Below are 21,305 nucleotides of genomic sequence, written 5' to 3' on the forward strand. Positions count from 1 at the left end.
CATATAAACATGCCCCATCCCCTGGCATCATTTTTGAACTCGTCCAAGATATTATTGGGATGAATCTTCTGACCAAGTTTCATGAAGATCGGACAGTAAATGTGGCCTCTAGAGTGTTAACAAGATTTTACTAAAGCCATATAAGGAAAAATGCCCCGCCCCTTGGAAGCCATTTTTTTCAAGCAAACATTATTATTTTCGAACTCATCCAAGATATCATTGAGACCAATCTTCTGACCGAATTTTATGAAGATTGGACAATAAATGTGGCCTCTAGAGTGTTAACAAGGTTTTACTATAGCCATATATAGCCATATAAGGAAAAATGCCCCGCCCCTGGTGGCCACGTTTTTAAAGCAACCAAAACCATTTTCGAACTCATCCAAGATATCATTGGGACAAATCTTCTGACCAAGTTTCATGATGATCGGAAAATAAATGTGACCTCTAGAGTGTTAACAAGGTTTTACTATAGCCATATAAGGAAAATAGCCCCACCCCGTGGTGGCCATGTTTTTCAACCAACCGGCATCATTTTTTAACTCGTCCAAGATATTATTGGGATGAATCTTCTGACCAATTTTAATGAAGATCAGACTATAAATGTGGCCTCTAGAGTGTTAACAAGATTTTATAAAGCCATATAAGGAAAAATGCCCCACCCCTTGGGCCTTGTCGGCCATGTTTTTCAAGCAAACGTTACCATTTTTGAACTCATCCAAGTTATCATTGGGACAAATCTTCTGACCAAGTTTCATGATGATCGGAAAATAAATGTGACCTCTAGAGTGTTAACAAGGTTTTACTATAGCCTTATATAGCCATATAAAGAAAAATGCCCCGCCCCTTGGAGGCCATGTTTTTCAAGCAAATGAAATCAATTTGAACTCATCCAAGATATCATTAAGACAAATCTTCTGACCATATTTCATCAAGATTGGACAGAAAACGTGGCCTCTAGAGTGTTAAAAAGGTTTTACTACATATAGCCATATGAGGAAAAATGCCCCGCCCCCTGGTGGCCATGTTTTTTAAACCAACCGGCATCATTTTCGAACTCGTCCAAGAGATTATTGGGATGAATCTTCTGACCAAGTTTCATGTAGATTGGACAATAAATGTGGCCTCTAGAGTGTTAACAAGATTTTACTATAGCCATATATAGCCATATAAGGAAAAATGCCCCGCCCCTTGGAAGCCATGTTTTTCAAGCAAAGATTACCATTTTTTAACTCATCCCAGATATTAGTGGGACAAATCTTCTGAGCAAGTTTCATGAAGATTGGAAAATAAATGTGGCCTCTAGAGTGTTAACAAGGTTTTACTATAGCCATATAAGGAAAAATGCCCCGCCCCCTGGCGGCCATGTATTTCAACCAACCCGCATCATTTTCGAACTCGTTCAAGATATTATTGGGAAGAATCTTCTGACCAAGTTTCATGAAGATCAGACAATAAATGTGGCCTCTAGAGTGTTAACAAGATTTAACTATAGCCATATATAGCCATATAAGGAAAAATGCCCCGCCCCTTGGCAGCCATGTTTTTTAAGCAAATGTAACCATTTTCAAACTCATCCAAGATATTATTGAGACCAATCTTCTGACCAAATTTCATGAAGATTGGACAATAAATGTGGCCTCAAGAGAGTTAACAAGTCAAATGTTAACGCTGCACAACGCATGACCGACGACAGATAAAAGGCGATCACAAAAGCTCACCATGAGCACGTTGTGCTCCGGTGAGCTAAAAATAAAACCATGAAATTTAAAGGATTGCTTCTCCTATAGAAACAGATGCAACAAATACAGGCTCCACTCTCAACATTTCTTAACCCATTTATTCCTAGTGGACTAACCCATCCTTCTTAATTGGATCAATTTATTTCCAAAATTAGGAATGTCTAGTATATTTATTTCTATATTTAGACTATTTCTTACAGAAATTCCTCAAAGCAAACAGCGCAGACCCTGATGAGACGTCGCAAAGGCCTTTTTTCTAGACGCTAGGCATAAATGGGTTAATGAATTAAGAGATAAAACCTTATACATGTATTTTGATCACAATAATTATTGCCCACTGTTGTTTTTTCAATGCATCTGGTTAAGAAGAGAAAGGAATGTTTTTTTAAGAAATCAGACAAGCCCAGAACAAACTTTAAAATAACCTGAAAATTTCTTGTGCATTTTACTTTAAATGTGATGTATATTTAATTCATATGTGAAAACTTCTACATAATCTATGTTTGCATATAAAGAAAGTTAGTATTGGTAAAATATGTATTGAACTGATGAACCTACATCAGGTATGGGTCAGTTTAGAAAAGTTCAAAGGTGCTGATCGATTCAGACAGGCTAAGTCATATACCAAACAAATCTAATGGCAATTTACTTTGCGTCTGACAATATTGCTATTTTCAGGTTCCCCTGACCTGCTTGTTTCACAGTTTGTCAGTATTGTTTTGATACAGCTTAAGTATTACAATAGTTTATCAAAACAACTGTGGAGACTTATGGTCAAGTTTTTGGACACACAGTTTTCATGGTGTAGGGTTTGATTCTAATCTTGCAATTGAAAGCTGTGTATTTTGCATTTGTTATTGTGTTTGTGTGATCTATACCTATTTTATTTTTGTTAAATGGCAATTTGTCCTAAATTAAGGCATATAATGAGTCTAATTTGTATAGGTTCTTTTTTACAGAAATAGCTGGAGTTTCAACTTGGTTGTGTTCATATGGTACATGTAGCATGTTCACTCTTTCAGTGCTGGAACCGAATTTTGAAGGCCTTTGCAAACAGTTTGGATCCAGATGAGACACCACAGTATGTGGCGTCTCATCAGGATCCAAACTGTTTGCTATTCTGATAGTATTCTTTGAAAAAAAATCGAAGAAAATGCTAATTTTAGAAATTCAGCAGACGACATTTTAGCAGACGACAAATTTCCCAGGGTTGGCATATTGACCGGTCAATTGAGTATTGACCGGGCCGGCGGTCAATACCCGGTTAAAACCGGTCAATACTGGTCATTACTGGTCATTACTGGTCAATACTGGTCGATTGAAAATTGTAGCATTTAACCATTACAAAGGAGCCATGTTATATTAAATCAATAATTATTCTGTAATTGATAAACTTTTTTCTGAGTTATTTATTGTAAAAAAATCTTTAAAGCTGTAAAAAGTTACTTCTTTATTATTTATGGAAACAGCCTCAAATACATAAGGACTAAGGCAATATCTTTATCTCAGTGTATCACATCTGTTACTAAAGTATTATTACTATTGTAGGTACCATTTCACTTAACTATTGATATATCTATATGATAAGCAGATGGACAAACAGAACTCTTGTGTATTCTAGGGTTATAAATCTAGCCTCTTAGTTGGTAATAAAATGCATGCAGTGTTATGTCTCTGATATTGACAATTAAGCAAATCTGCCCTTAGGCTATTTCATATCACTCACACAAGAAGATTACATTGTACTTGCTATTAATTTAATAGTTACTTCTAACTTGTTTCCTTTCTGTATTTAGAGGTGTTTTTTCCCTTTCATATTAAAAAGTTCAATTGGTATTCAAATGAATAAACAATCAAAGTTCTTGATTTTGCCAATAAATAATGATTTCCAATTGTGGGTCTACTCTTCTTTTCAATTGTTTTTTTCTTTTAATAATTATTTCTTATTATGTTTTTTATTCTTATATCAATAAAAATTAATGTTTTTTACACTATTTTGTTAAAAAGTATTTAAAGAAATCAATGCAAAAATACATGACAAGTAAGGATTGTGTCAAAAAGGTGCCATTTAAGGCCCTATTATCAGTTTTGGCTGCCCCAACCTGTATAGGTGAGAAGACTGTTAGAAGACTGTGGGGACAGTGGGGTATGAGGAACAACTCATACACAGTAATTGACAGGTTCTTGTTGAATCAAGCACAGAATTATATGAGCATCATAATTCATTAGAATTGGAAAAAAAAAATAATCAACCAGAAAAATCAAATTGACCAACTTTGACTTATTTGCAAAATTTTGAGAGATTGGCCTAAAAATTGCATGAACAGGTATAAAATAGTGGGTATTAATAGCTTAAGACATTATTGGCAACATGTCTGTTTAATTTATATTATCAATATTGTTTAATTAGGCATGGAATATAAATTAAAATTGGGGGTAAAGTTCAATCGACCAGTATTGACCAGTAATGACCACTTCGGGAGTATTGACCGGGGCGGTTTTAACCGGTAAAAACCTCCGGTTAAAACCGGGGGCGGACGATTGGTGCCAACCCTGCATGCAAAGGGTTAAAACACATTTACCATATTGAAAAACAGTTGTGGCAACAACTAAATCACACAATTTGTAAAGCATTCAAATTTTCACAACCACAGGCTATAATAAATTACTAATTGGATATTTGATGATTGGTCAATATTGCACACATGTATGTCAGTGGGATTTTGCTGTCCCAGTTTTTGACCAGCTTTGTTTTTCTCCTATCAAGTATGTACATGCACATGTACATGTATGGCAGTCATGCCTCACTTGGGGGATTGGTGTTGTTTTTTCCACCGGATCAAAGTATTAAAGATTTCAAGATTATTTAGAACTCTAATCTTTAAATACTAAATCAAAATATTTAAAAAATGTATCCTTATAAAATCCAGTGTGTTATATCCAGCTCAAACCACAAAAGATGTTTCACAATTTTCTACTCAAATCTATATAGTGTCCCAGGGCCCTTGCTACACTTTGGGGGATTGGGGCCGGGGCCCTTAGAGGGGGAATTTCGCGTTGTTTGAGGCGAAAAGGGGAATTTGAGAAGATCTTTTCACCAACAATTCAACACTTACAATTGCTATATTTTAATGTAATTTACATATAAAAAATATACATTTAATCAAAGGTTAAACGCACGATACCGGCTGGCAACAAAGGTATAAAAGAAAAAAAAAAATTTTTTGGAAGGGGGAATTTTTAACTGAAATAGGGGAAACAAAGTATACTATTTTAAGCGGGGAATGAGGCTGAATTTTGGTCCCAAAAACGACCAAACAAGGGCCCTTTGTCCACTACCCAAGATATTCTAAAATTTCATTATCCCTTTAACACATAGACATGTATTTTGATAAATTTGTAGTCCCTAAGGCCAACATTTTTTAATAAAGTGATTTACGGGAGCACCGACCATATTTAATGTCAAAATGAAATAAAAATAAAAGTATCTATCTGCAATTTTATTTCCATAAATTCCCCCGACAGTGTTTAAGTCCCGCGTGAAAAAATAAAACTGTAGACGGCAAAAATCAATCCGTATTTTTACTATCGGAAAATTTCATTGGCTGTTTAAATTGACTAAACTAATCGTATTTATGTTAAGTAAAAGCTTTGTTTGGGCATGCAAAATGGCGTGCTCGCAAGTTTGGGTTGACAACAATAATAATCAACAGTGTCCGCGGCATTATTCCAAATAGAAATTGTGTCGCAAATTACAGTACAGGCAATGTGTACTTTGCGTACGCCACTCGTCGCGGTGTTCATTTTACGGTGTTCACTTACCAAACGACCCCCGCGATGGGTGTTCAGATCAAATATTCGCGGGGGCCGTTTTCCATAAGATGGACACTGTGAATCACTGCGGACCCAAAATATCTATATACCGCGGTGTTAATCGTGTTTGCTAGAAATAAAATAATTGAACATAAACGTAGGTCGGTACCAATTTGCAGAAAGAATCTACCGTGCGTTTGAGTGTTATAGGTGTCATTTGGTGTCTAAAAAATTTACAACGATTACGAACAACCACAATCGATTGCCGCATACATGCAAAAATTCCCGTCTCTGTCCATTACCCGATAATCCCAGGATTTCCAATTTCATGCAAATTCTGGTCAATGTTGACGATTAAAGTGTGATAGAAATGCAAAAATCACAAACGTTCGCCATATCTCTAAACTATCAAATGAATTTCGGCATATGTTTCTATTTTAAGATTTGATGAAATAAGCGCCCAATCAAAACAGGTGAATTCCAACATTTGTAAATAACCTGACGCCTAGTGCACGTGTTGTGTAGAGTTCATGTTCTGTTAAAAATTGTAGACACAAATAAATACATGTATATATGCCCATGATATTTTCATTTTCTTTGTTCTGAACCATAAAAAGCGCGCTACAATTGGCGCTGGTGTATTTATTTTTTACACAAAATCTTAGTAGCGCAGACAACATTGGGATCTTATAATTTTGATGTAAAGTTTCATAGTGAATTTCTTCTCAAGTACCGGGGAAGCTCGCGAATGATTTGGAATTGACATTTCATCTGAATAAAATAAAAATCAAACACGCTGTAACACGCCATATTTAGATTTCATGCAACATGTACAAGTCATTTTCTGGAAATCGGGAGAAATGAAACCCAATTTTGTGAAAACAAAAAGGGCAATTGCATTGATTAACACCATAAAAGTTAATCGTATTGATCATCTAAACGCTTAGTTTTAGTTTCCGACTTAACATACTGCCCGAGTTTAGTACGCATAAATGTGCACATAATATCTACATGTACATGAAGTATATGATTTTATTTTGTACATGTACATGTACATTTAAAACGCGTGAATGACCCTCGCAGACAGGTGTTTACGGTGGCTGCGCAGCATCGCGGTAATAACAAGTGTTCCCGTTAACAATAGCGTGCAATCGAGGCGATTTCGGGTGTTCGTCGAACACCGCAGTCAGTAGCGTGTCCGCCCCCGCGAAATGTCACCCATCAAGAATATTGAACACCGCAGACACGCGTTTTTGTCAAAGTACACGTTGCCTGTACTGTACATGGTCAAGTCAAACATTAAGAATATTGAATTAAATGCGAATCGCGTACTGTAAACGTATAGAAATTCGTCGGTATGAAATTTCGTGGTTTAATGAAAAACAACTAATTCGTTGACTTGTAATTTTGTGGATTTCAAATTTTTGGGGAAGACTGACCGTCATAATAATAATACTTTTATTAAAACAACCAGAGTAATAACGAAGCATAATCTGCTAATCTGTGTTGACAGCAAGACTTGAGGTTAATGTGCACTGAAGCATGAAAGTGTTGCCAATAATTGTCGATAAGAGCGATAAAGCGGCGCACTTGTGGGTCCCAGCTCGCTAATTGCCATGGATGTTGTTTTGACAATATTTGCACTTCTCAGCGCTAGTAGCAACACTTGAGTAATAAGGTCCCCAAAATACATGTGTGAAAACGGTTATGTCTCTTATAAATTTAATTTGCGCATATTGACATATATGATAAATCTGCAAACTGTTAATTTTATGACATCACGTAAAAGAAATTTGTTTTTCTTCGCAATTGGTAATGCTATTTATTATCTTTATTTACCATGATTAATAAAACGTACATTAACGATGATGAATAAAAAAAAGAAAAACTGATAGATATAGTGTAATGTTAACTACTGAAGTGAAGTAACTATTACAAAAACAAATATCTCGGATAACTGACAACACAAGAAAACGTCGGAAATGACATTCGGAAATTTAGGATTAAAAGTGTATAAATAATCATTGGTACTTGAATTCGTGGTTCAGTGGACCAACGAAATCCACGAAAATTAGTACCACACGAAATTTAATGGTTTTACATTATTAGATGGACATATTATACAGTTTTACCTAGAGATGTGCACCTGTCGATTACATCATTTTAACACGATGGCCGACAATACAGAACAAATAAATTGTGACTCTCAGCAAAAATGGCAAACAACGATCAAATAAATGATGGAGATCATACATTTAGAAGGGATTACTGAAATGCAATTAAAAACATGTGATAAAGAACGAATGCAAAAAACGTTTTCGATGCCGACAACATATTTATTAGTAATCTACTCAGTGGATACATGTAACGGAAACAGTGTTTGCATTCAGTTTACTCGCAAAGTTAAAACATCTGGCAGGATTATCATTAAAAAATTGGATAAGGCAAACATGGTTTCATTTATATGTTAGTGGATCTGTTTTTATTTAATGCTTTCCGGTGGTTTATAGAGAATTATCAGTGAATTAAAACTGATAATTTCACTGTTTCAAACAGTGAAAATTATCAGTGAGAATTATCGATAATTTTCATTGTTTACTGTGAAATGACGTCATTTTTTTGACGAAATGACGTCATTATCCCAGCAAAATTCGTTAGTTAAACTCTTGAACAATGTATATAAACTGTGAAAAATGCATTAAATAAAAAGAAAATTTGTTGGATTCTGTGGATTATCGACTTTAATTCACTCGTGATCATAGAAAACATATATTTTCACTCGTGGCTGCGCCACTCGTGAAAATATTATTTTCTATGATCACTCGTGAATTAAAATCGATAATCCACCGGATCCAACAAATATCCTCTATATAATCAGATTCATATGCATATATTGCTTTATTATGTTTGTCATGCTCTACAGTTTACTGAAACAGCATGGAACTTTAATAGAAGACAAAGCAAGATAAATACATTAATATTAAATAAAGTTAGTTCAATACATAAATTACCATTAAATGTGCTTGTTAATATTTTTCCCTTAACTGCCTCTAATGTGATTAAATGTTTCTCTCAAAACCAGGCATCCAGAGAACGTTTTTTTGCCCTTTTTTGCATAAACTGTGCGTTAAAATGCCTTTTTTGAAAGTAATACACCATGCCCCTTTGCCCTCTTGGGAACAAGAGGGCCTGAAAGGCCCAAAGTCGCTCACCTGAGATAACAAGATATTATTGTGACAAATCTTCTGACCAAGTTTCACGAAGATCGGAAAATAAATGTGGCCTCTAGAGTGTTAACAAGGTTTTACTATAGCCATTTAAGCAGGGATCATATTTTCCCGCAACATCAATTGGTCTGGATTTAAATGGGGAAAAACTGTCTGAAAATTTATATCCGTAATCATGACAAATTACGTTAAAATATAAACCATTGATTTTGCCATAATAAATGTACAAGTTAAAATTCCTTTAGGCATTTTTTTTAACGGAACATACGAGTTTTCTCAATTGGTTTTATCATTTGCTATTTCATTGTTGTTTCGTGTGCTGTTTTATCTGACATTTTTTCATCGTTGTCAATATTATTAATCTGTGTAAGTCAATACCGATGTTTTATATCGTTGTCGACTCGATAATAGCTTACAAACATGCACTGAACCAAACAAATGTCTGTGCGTAGGTTGGCTACTGACAATAACAAAACCAAATAGTTAAGAAATAATTCGTGTACGTTAGGCCTATAGTTTGTTGACGAATAACCCACGGCCGATAGTTAAGATGCGTAAGGAGTAAATCACGAGTGCGAAGCACGAGTTATTTGAAACCATGCATTTAAACTTCTGGTCGTGGGTTATTCAACAACAAAAAATAAAGTACATGGATTATTTCGATTCTAACACGATTGTTACTAAAGATTTAAACAATGTACATGTATATTATTTTTCTTGTGTACTATTTTATGTGAAGTTCCACCCATAAAAATAACTTTCGGCTGTTCTGTCGATCAGATCCGCAACTTTCATTCATTAATTGCCGGATTATTACGCTGGTGGAAAATGTATCGACATGTTTTGTTAAGTTACAGCGCGTGCTTTCAGTGTATAAGGTCTGCCCACAATTATTGCAGAATATCCGATTTTCTCTTTTGTTTATATATAAAGTTTACTGTATCATGCATGAAATGCACAATATCCACGAGGATAACATCAAGGTTTTCATCTCCGAAGTAACTGTCAACGATTTTATCGTGGACGAGTACACATTATGGACCGATTAGTGTGCAAGGTATAAGCCAGTGAAATTATCGATTGATATTGACACGGGGTTATTCACGCATGACTAATACACAACTGCGCGAATCTTCGCTGCTTGGGGTCATATTCTGATACTTGTCAGCTGACTTGCAATAAACTGGTCCTGACCGGTTTAGAGACTGCAATGAATGGTTTATCACACCTAATCGAGATAAGAATGTAATTAGGATGTGTTAGCATGTGCACTGTGTAATCGATTTCATGACATGGGAATTTTAGCAAACAGAATCGGACCGACTGCTTGGGATTTTCAATCGGTCTTTCATGACCCCTATCGGTCTAGGACCGCCAAAACCGAAAAAATATGATCCATGCATATAAGGAAAAATGCCCCGCCCCTGGCAGCCATGTTTTTCAACCAACCGGCATCATTTTTTAAACTCGTCCAAGATATTATCAGGATGAATCTTCTGACCAAGTTTCATAAGATCGGACAGTAAATGTGGCCTCTAAGAGTGTTAACAAGATATTACTATAGCCATATAAGGAAAAATTCCCCGCCCCTTGGAAGCCATTTTTTTCAAGCAAACATAATTATTTTCGAACTCATCCAAGATATCATTGAGACCAATCTTCTGACCAAATTTCATGAAGTTTGGACTATAAATGTGGCCTCTAGAGTGTTAACAAGGTTTTACTTAAGCCATATATAGCCATTAAGGAAAAATGCCTCACCCCTGGTGGCCATGTTTTTAAAGCAACCAAAACCATTTTCGAACTCATCCAAGATATCATTGTGACAAATCTTCTGACCACGTTTCATGATGATCGGAAAATAAATTTGACCTCTAGAGTGTTAACAAGGTTTTACTATAGCCATATAAGGAAAATAGCCCCGCCCCCGTGGTGGCAATGTTTTTTAACCAACTGGCATCATTTTTGAACTCGTCCAAGATATTATTGGGACGAATCTTCTGACCCAGTTTCATGAAGATCGGACTATAAATGTGGCCTCTAGAGTGTTAACAAGATTTTACTTTAGCCATATACATGTAAGGAAAAATGCCCCGCCCCTTGGCGGCCATGTTATTTAAGCAAACGTTACCATTTTCGAACTCATCCAAGATATCATTAAGACAAATATTCTGACCATATTTCATCAAGATTGGACAATAAATGTGGCCTCTAGAGTGTGAACAAGGTTTTACTAAAGCCATATAAGGAAAAATGCCCCGCCCCCTGGCACCATGTTTTTCAACCGACCGGCATCATTTTTGAACTCGTCCAAGATATTATTAGGATGAATCTTCTGACCAAGTTTCATTAAGTTTTTGTTGTTTTGCTAACAAATGCTTCTTAATTGAGGATACAAGTGTGTCCAGTATTGTATTTACTAAGGTTGATATCTTATATGGATGGAAGATGAACAAAATATTGATTTAAAAAAAATAATTTATTTTGGTTCCATTGGGAATTTTTAGCTCCCATTTGGGAAAAATATATACTTTTTTCCATTGGGAATGGGTCCAGTTACGGGGTCTGATTTTGAATGAAAAAAAAAACACTGGTACCTATGAAGTTTCATGATCCTAGGCGTAAGCTTTCTTGAGTTATCATCTGGAAACCATTTTACTGTGTCAAGTCACCGTGACCTTGACCCAGAGCCCCAGATAAGGTTTTGTGAAATTCTTAAATTACTACTAGATTTTCAACAAGAATTCTTAACTCTGAAATTTTATTCTTAACGTTACTACTAAGTTTTGAAAAATAATTCTTATTTTTTCTAAATGACCTAAAAATAAATAATAATGGTTATTTTCATGCAAAAAAAATCAAAATAAACATACTAGCAACTTTATTTATACAAGTTCAACAGTGTCTTTTCAGTATTATACAATTTTATTTTTCCAATACCTTCATATGCCCAAACTGTGTTTAGATTGCATGCCTTAGATGAATTTTTACATATTTCACATTTAAAACGGGTCTTCCCTTCAATCTTTTCAACGATTAGCCACAGGACTTGTCCCTTCCACTCGTTCAATGTTGTTTTTTTGTGTTTAAGTTTGGACCCGTCGTGTCGCATTTTTGTTTAGCTTTTCCAACTGTGTCAGCAACTGAACATACAACATCGTATAAGATCTTTTCTATAATGTCTTTCTAAACATTTAACTTCGGCTCACTTTGCATACAATATGTTAAAAGCGTGTTTTTGGTGCTTTGCAGTTTTTTAGGACGCTCTCTGGGCGCCGCCATTGTTTTATGACAGATAGACTGTATACGCCGCTTTTATTGGAAAAAATGCGCTTTGTTAAACAAACCCGATAACCATTCTATATAAGCACCGCAAAGATCTTTAATACGCGAAAAGAACTCAATAAAAATTGATACAAACCGATGTAAAAATAATATTCGTAACTTGATTTTGTAATTCTTAATGGTACGACAAGATTTTAAAATAAATACATAACGGACTTGAAAATAATTCGTAATTACGAAAATACGACCCTTATCTGGAGCTCTGCCTTGACCTTTGACCTAGTGGTAGACCTGATGGTCAATAGGGGTCATCTGCGAGTCATGATCAATGTACCTATGAAGTTTCATGATCCTAGGCATAAGCGTTCTTGAGTTATCATCCGGAAACCATTTTTCTAAGTTGCGTCACCGTGACCTTGACCTTTGACCTAGTGACCTGAATATCTATAGGGGTCATCTGCGAGTCATGATCAATGTACCTATGAAGTTTCATGATCCTAGGCCTAAGCGTTCTTGAGTTATCATCTGGAAACCATCTGGTGAACGGACATACGGAGGACCGACATGTGCAAAACAATATACCCCCTCTTCTTTGAATGGGGGGCGGGCATAATAAGAAAAATAAGCCCAGAGTTTTGAGTAAAATGAGGCTTCCATTGGTGATAATGTATTTTACAGAATGTTCTTAATAAAGATGGATTTACAAAGTCAATTAATTCCAAGTTGACTAAAATAATAAAGCAATGCTTGAATACCACACTTAAAAAAAAACATTCAATCTTATACTTGGGTTTCAGAATTGTATGGTGAATAAGGGCCTTGGAATTCGGAATAAAATACAAAAACAGCAATATTAGGAGTAGGACAGCAATCCCTAGACAAATGGTCACCATGGTGTAAAAGATAAGATGTCTGCCTAGCGACCAGGTAATCACGGTACGATCCCCACTTTGGGGGTGTTCTTTAGATCTCACTAAAAGACAAAAGTGCTGGTTCTAGGCACAGGAAACGGACTCAAAAAAGTTTCAATAAACTTGAGGCTTTCGATGTAATCAAGCTAAAATTAATAGGTTAAAACTAATCTCGACTTACCTAATCCATCCAAACTCGCCTCTTTCCCCATAATCACAGACATGACCAACCCCAGATATGGTGGTGGCCAACAACACCCCACGACTCCAACGGCCGTGACCTTGGAACGTCAAAACAACAAAAACTCGATGTGGTCACGCTTCGTGAAGTTCACTATTTAAGTCCATCGCTGAAAATCGATTGTTACTTTATTTAAAATTATGTCCACGTGGAATCATTAGACTGAAAATATACAATATATAACGTAAAAAAAACACTGAGTCATAAATTACCGTTAGACGTCCTTACTAACCTATTAACCGTTTGTTTACTTAGAAATCGCCGGTAAGAATCGATGTATGATTTTTACATTTTCTCGCGATTACGTCAACAGGATATAAAATACAATATCCTTAAAACAAACCAGTCTCACCTTAACGCAGTATGTTCACTTATTCCTGTCGGTATATTAAAAAATTTCTAGAAATATGTCAGAGATTTAAAATCGTTGGCCTCCATTTGAGAAAACGTCTGAACCACACCGCAGTGAACTTTTCATGACAGTGACCCATTTTTCTGACGCGACTGACCTAAATTTTACCCTTTGCAAGCTCAGTTTTGATTGGTCAATGAAAAGTTGTTTGTGTATTAGATTTTCGTATATATATGTAAAATAATAAAATACAAGTGGTTGTTCAATATTTCTTTACATTAAAATAATGTTCTGATTAAAATTATGACGTTAAATAGCGCTGTAATATATTTTCCATCATATACAGGTCAAACAGTCAAACCAATCAAAACGCGCCTTACGCCACGTTTTGTGTCTAAGGAAAATATGTGTTGAACAAGGTAAACAACTATTTTTGGTAACAGACGGCTTAAATAGGTCTACCATAAATATCGTATCGTGTTTGATTTAACGCCCAATTGGTGCACGGGATATATCTATATCTCATACAATAACGTAACTTACCCTGTGAGTTCTTTATTAAAAACATAATTAACTCCATGTATTGATGTATTTTTTTCTTTTTGTGAGGTTTCATTCAGACAATAGATGAATCGGAAATCTCGTCTGCTCATAATATGTGCGTGGGAAGCGAGCTATGACGTAAGAGCACATATTACTCGTGCATATCCTGGCGTGAAATTAATAAACATGGCTTTCGTTTTTTATCTGCTAGCTGTTTCGAAACGAAAAAAGTCAACTTTTGAAGATTATCATTTACTCGGTACGTTTATTTAGTCTACTGTGGATTGTTCTATCTCGATTGTTCATTATCATTATTAAACTAAAACTGATGCGTGCACAGTCAAACGCAGCTCGGAAATCCTTACAATTAAACGATATGTCTTAGAAATATCGAATTGAGATATGAGAATACATCACATTTAAAACTTACTTCTACGTATCAATAACTAATCCTAACTTAATTAATTGGTGTTCAAGGGAGTTAACTCTGAAAATCTATAAGAATCACTTAGTTGCTCATTTTACCAATTAAAGCCTGGGCCTTTTCACAGATTTTGACACGTATTGAAGTTTGTCATTAAATGCTTTATATTGATAAATATAAACATTGGATCTAAAAAAAAATCCAATACAAAATCAAGAATACAATTTTTAAAAGAAAAATAGAATAACCCTTATCAGGGCTTGGACCACTGACCCCTGGAGTCCTCGATTAAAAGTCTACCCACTTAGACCACTCAGCCATCATTGAGCATACAAAGAAGAATGTGTTTTTTACTTAATACAAGCAATCCTCGTAGTTTCACAAAATATAACGACAATAAAAGAACTCTCCAAATTATTCAATCTTTGCGCGTTGCAACGCCTTATAATTTTCAGGTTTTTAAATCGCCAAATGATGCATATAATTGCTATTTTAGAGCATGGTAAATGTTCAGTTTACTGTTTCCTTACAAATATAACTATAACGAATATTTTCGACTCTGAAACAACTTATTTTAATTTTGTCAATTTACAAAAACGTGAAAAGGTCCCTTTAATTTGTTCATTAAACTTAAACTTGCAGACTGCAAAAAGGCCCAAAATGTCTTTTTTCAGTGAAAGAGGAATGGGTACTGTAGGAAGGTCGGAAGAACTTTTGTTGTCAGCTTTTCAAAACGACTCCTCAGTTTGAAAAAAAAAGTTTTTACATGACAAAACTTCCAAATGTCTATTTTACACTTCTCAGTAATTTCATGTATTATTAAAATAAATTTTCAAATCACGAATTATCGAATTTTGCAAAAATTATCACAAACTGTATACAGTAGTTATGTTTGTGAAAAGAGCGAATATTATCGAAATACCAAAATGGAAAACCAAAAAAAGAATCGACCACGTTAACGAAATAGGCAATGGTGTACGCCTCATAAGCAATGTAACATATAGAAAGAAATAATAATGTGAGAAAGTAATTTGATTGAGATTTGATAACATCACTTTTATTGGTAACGTCCGTCCTAAGCGCGGATCATTGCTTACACCAATCTTAATTGGCCGGGTAACCAAGTGTCTGTATTCAAGCGAACCTCCGTCGATATGCCCATGAAGTATTTGGCGATGGCTGTAGGAGTATCGACTGTAGTTGATAAAAATAACATCGTGTTCCCGGTAATCATTAGATCTATTGATCTTCAGTCGTCCATGCGATACATTAGGTCAAATACAGTACATATAGACTATACACACAATGGGCCACTTAAAATAGGTTTTGGACAAAACATCGTCGTATAGTAAAAATGTCATTTTTATTGCAAAGATCACATTACAGGTTCCGAAAAAAAGACTACTGCCCTTGCCTGGTGGACCACCAATGCGTATTTGTCCGGAAAGGATGTATGGTCTAATTATGTCTTACAACTGCGCTTTGCACTGCGACTGACTGTCTTTTAAACGGCACGCTCGAGTACAATGAACTTGTTAGTAAATAAATAATGCATACGATATGCCTCTGATAGAACATGTACTCATAGGCGCTCAATGTCAATGACAATGTTTATTTATTTGTTTGTTACCCGTTGTTTATTATAATGCATACACATACTAAATTAAAAATCTTACGACAAAACGTCTAAATAAAAAAAAGATAGTTCGACTATATACATAGATTATGTCAATATCTATGTACATAGTCGAACTATCTTTTTTTAAGAAGATGTTTTTTCGGAAGACTTTTATTAATTTAGTATGTGTATGCATTATAATAAACAACGGGTAACTAAAAACATAAATAAATACATAAAAACAACATTGTCATTGACATCGAGCGCCTATGCATGTACTATGATATACTTCTTGCATAGTATAAATAGATACTATAAATTTGCTTTATTAAAGATCGGTGTGTATACAACGACAATGTTGTTACTTTTACTTCACTGTACTCGTATCTAAATAAGTAGACGCCACATTCCCTCGATATCTTGAACAGTCAGACTCAATCAAACTTAAAAAGCTAGATTTAAGCACAGGTGGTTAGCGTGTTATTATTTTTTTTAAACATCATCTTAGAAATCACCACACCCCACATTATACCCCCCTCTCAGCCCCACCCCCCTACCTCCACCCCCAAAATTATTTTTTTTTGTAAACATCTAATAAATTACCCCACCCCACAGTATACCCCCTCTAACTCCCCCCGACCCCCCACCCCCCATTTTTTTAAACAACTATTAAATTACCCCACCCCACATTATACCCCCCCTCTCACTCCCCCTACCCCCCCTACCCCCCCCCCCAATTTTTTTTAAACATCTAATAAATTACCACACCCCACATTATTCCCCCCTCTTACCTTAAACATACAATAAATTACCACAGCCCACATTATACCCCCCTCTCACTCCCCCCTACCCCCCCCAAAAAAAATATTTTTTTTGGTTTAAACATCTAATAAATTACCACACCCCACATTATACCCCCCTCTCACCCCCACCCCCCTACCCCCCACCCCCCCTTTTTTAAACATCTAATAAATTACCACACCCCTCATTATACCCCCCTCTCACCCCCACCCCCTACCTCCCTACCCCCCCCCCAAAAAAAAAATAACAAAAAAAATATATATATATATTATTTTTTCCTTTTTTTATTTTTGAAAGATCGTCTAATAAATGATTGAATATAAACAATTTCCCCATGATGGCTTACGTTATACTGTCAAGCACTCGAATAGTCGAGCGCGCTGTCCTCTGACAGCTCTTGATAGGTCACAAGGTCAAAGGTCAAGGTCACAGTGACTCGAAATAGTAAAATGGTTTCTGGATGATAACTCAAGAATGCTTGCGCTTGGGATCACGAAACTTCATAGGTACATTGATCATTACTCGCAGATGACCCCTAATGATTTTCAGGTCACTTGGTCAAAGGTCAGGGTCACAGTGACTCGAAATAGTACAATGGTTTCCGGATGACAACTTACATTAGGTCAAAGGTCAAGGTCACAGTGACAAAAAACGTATTCACACAATGGCTGCCACTACAAATGACAGCCCATATGGGGGGCATGCATGTTTTACAAACAGCCCTTGTTTAATAAAAGATTTTCTTCTTTGATGTGTTCTTTTGCGCCGGATAACATCTCCGTTCGGTGACCAATCTCACATGAGACAATGTAGCGGCAGGTTGGACAGTTGATTCTTAAAGTCGTGTTTTTATGCCCCCGAAGGTGGGCATATAGTGATCGCACTGTCTGTACGTCCGTCTGTCTGTCTTTCTGTCCGTCTGTCCGTCACACTTTGCGTTTAGGTTTCAAAAATGCGCATAACTTTTATGTCCCTTCAGATGTAACATTCATATTTGGTATGCATTTGTTTATGGACAAGGCCTTTCCATACGCACACAAAATTTAACCCCTTTGACCTTGACCTTGAACTTAGGGTCTGCGTTTAGGTTTCGAAAAATGTGTTTACGTTTCGAAAAATGCTCATAATTTCTATCAAGCGTTTATCGGGGGCATATGTCATTCTATGAAGACAGCTTTTGTTTAAAGGGGCCTTTTCACAGATTTTGGCATATTTTGAAGTTTGTCATTAAATGCTTTATATTGATAAATGTAAACATTGGATCTTAAAAGCACCAGTAAAAAAATCAAGAATAAAATTTAAAAAAGGAAAAAAAAAGTAGCCAGGGCTCGAACCAGTGACCCCCGGAGACCTGGAGTTAGTCTAAAGTAAAAACGCATTAGCCCTCTCCAATATTCCGCCGGGTATACACAATATAAGTATTTGATACCTTATATAAGCAATCTTCGTAGTTTCGTAAATTTAAACGACAACAACAGAACTCTCCAAATTATTCAATCGTTTCGCGTTGCAACGCTGTATAATTTTTAGGTTTTCAAATCGTCAAAGGATACATATAATGGCTATATTGGACTATGGTAAAAGTTCAGTAATACTGTTTCCTCACAAATATCATAACTAAAACGAAAATTTGCGAATCTGAAACAACTTTTTTCAATTTCGTCAATTTACCAAACCGTGAAAAGATCCCTTTAATATATTGTATCTTCACATTTCCCACACACACATGTTACATTAAAATTAAGCGAAGATCCTATATACGATTGCTGGATGTTCGATTCTTTGTATTGCAAGAGAAGCACCTGTCAGAAAGTGTTGACTACAATTGCTCATGGTTACTTTTCCTTAACCCTTTGCATGCTGGGAAATTTGTCGTCTGCTAAAATGTCGTCGGCAGAATTTCTAAAATCAGCATTTTCTTCAATTTTTTTCAAAGAATACAATCAGAATAGCAAACAGTTTGGATCCTGATGAGACGCCACGTTCTGTGGCGTCTCATCTGGATCACAGGTGGTTAGCGTGTGGCTATGATATTAATTAGTGAAAACATCATTTTGAATGATAAATAATCATATTATAACGAAAAATTAACTTTTCTGAAAAAAAATAATATTTCACTATCAAATATATATATAAGTTATATATAAAATCAGCCCAAAACGGGGTTGCACCCCGTTTTGGGCTGATTTTGAGTTGCATACCTTGTTATATATATATTTGATAGTGAAATATTTTTTTTCAGAAAAGTTAATTTTTCGTCATAATATGATTATTTATCATTCAAAATGATGTTTTCACTAATTAATATCATAGCCACACGCTAACCACCTGTGATCTAAACAATGTCTATGTCTTATAATCTGTTCAAGTGAAGTCAAATTGTTGGTCAACAGGTTACATCTTAGGAGCCGCATGGATGACTCAAGCTACGTGAAACTTTGCCAGGCTGTTACTCTTGATAAAACCTAACCCAAGTTGAATCTGAGTCAATCAAAGACTAAGCCACCATGTTAAGTATTGGGAAAAATAAACGTTCAAATATTCTGATTTATAGCAGCTAATGAACACTCATTGAGGTACCTTTTTTCAAATTGTGGTCGTGTTTTATAAAGAGTGGATGTTCAACATTTTAAATTACACTATCCGCAGTGTTTAAAAAGTAGGCAAAAACACAATGCGACAATGAGCTGCCCGTTACGGGTTTGTGATGCCAGTAAATTTTATTAGTAAATATATTTACATGACTCGGCAAATTTCTATGGCAAAATATATCTGATTTTTTAATAATAATAATAATAATAATAATAATAATAATAATAATAATAATAAGTGACAAAGTATAGAAGTTGCATGACTCGGCAAATTGTTATGGCAAAATAAAAAATGCAAACTCCTCAAATCTACTTGTTTTAATAATAATAATAATAATAATATTAATAATAATAATAATAATAATAATAATAATAATAAGTGACAAAGTATAGAAGTTGCTTGACTCGGCAAATTGTTATGGCAAAATAAATCATGCAAACTCCTCAAATCTAGTTTTTTAATAATAATAATAATAATAATAATAATAATAATATAATAATAATAATAATAATAATAGTAATAATAATAATAATGACGACAACGACGACGACGACGACGACGATGATGATGATGATGATGATACAAAAAATAGTAGTAATAATAATAATACATGTAATAATAATAATAGTAATAATAAAAATACTAATTAATACTAAAAATAATACTAATAAAAATAATAATAATAATAATAATGATAATAAGTGACAAAATATAGAAGTTGCTTGACTCTGCAAATTGTTACGGCAAAATATATCATGCAATGTCCTCAAATCTATTAATTTCATAATAATAATGATAATAATAATAATAATAATTATTATAACAACAACAATAATAATAATAATTATAATAAGTGACAAAGTATAGAAGTTGCAGAGGACTGAGGCCTCATTACTGTATGCATATAGACGTTTATGTGAACATTTATGTACATGTAAACATGGGCGTCCGCAGGAATGATTCTAGGGGTGTGGGTCAATGGGGGGTTCCTTCCGCCTTTACCGCCGGAGGCGTAGAACCTTTTCAGAATAAGGCCAGATAATGGTGCATCATGAAGCATATCTGGAAGGTTTCGAGCTAGGATTTGGAATTGATAAATTGGCTGTAATTGAGTTGGTTATACCTATTTTCTCTCTCCTTTGATCATAGTGACTTTTCTCACATAAGATTCGCATCAGTCATCAATCATCATCTGAAGACATTCATTGTGTTTAACCCAGGAATAGGAATCGGAAGGCCCCTTTTCAGGACGGGACCTGTGTATTAATCATTTCCTCGAAGATGTTTTTCATCTACTTAAGATGCTTACAGTGGGGATTTTCTTCCCATGGAGTTCCATGAAGGTACCTACGTCATCATGCAGTTTCTAGAAAACATAACGAATGTTTTAATTTTAGCTCGAAACGAACAGAATACGAAAGAACGACAGACCGGACATCAGCTTTGAACGGCAAGTGGAACGGCGACATTTGTAATAACGCTCCAAATAATAGCCAAATATTCGTCCATTTTTGAGCCCATCGCGCAAGCACATCCAGGGTCCGGTTTAATGAAAAACTACAAAACCCGACTTTAGTCGGTTGACTGTGTGTTCGACTGACGCTCGTCGGCCGCCAACTGACCACTCGTCGCGTTCAAGGAGAAAGTTGCCGCGACTGTGGTCGCACGACGGTGTGGTCAGTCGACTGCGGTCGTGGTAGTTGCTATTTTTAGCAAAAATTTCCACTTCCGCCATGAACATCCGACGGCGAAAATA

The 21,305-nt window shown here is 35.3% G+C and overlaps 1 protein-coding gene and 1 long non-coding RNA gene across 3 annotated transcripts in view; both read right to left on the minus strand.

Moving 5' to 3' along the window:
* Positions 1-13,286, minus strand: part of LOC127848902 (uncharacterized) — a 54,783-nt gene extending 41,497 nt beyond the window's left edge. For both annotated transcript variants that reach the window (XM_052381577.1, XM_052381576.1), the window contains exon 1: positions 13,160-13,286. In XM_052381577.1, the coding sequence (XP_052237537.1) occupies positions 13,160-13,202 (43 nt within the window). In that variant the 5' untranslated portion in view covers positions 13,203-13,286. The remainder of the gene's footprint in view (positions 1-13,159) is intronic.
* Positions 349-10,758, minus strand: LOC127848908 (uncharacterized). Its single transcript, XR_008034809.1, has 2 exons — positions 10,655-10,758; positions 349-445 (listed from the first exon to the last, which is right to left on the minus strand). It is a non-coding gene; the product is annotated as an uncharacterized LOC127848908 (long non-coding RNA).
* Positions 13,287-21,305: the final 8,019 nt, after the last annotated feature.

This window comes from Dreissena polymorpha, chromosome 10, assembly GCF_020536995.1.
Source record: "Dreissena polymorpha isolate Duluth1 chromosome 10, UMN_Dpol_1.0, whole genome shotgun sequence".
Classification (NCBI taxonomy): domain Eukaryota; kingdom Metazoa; phylum Mollusca; class Bivalvia; order Myida; family Dreissenidae; genus Dreissena; species Dreissena polymorpha.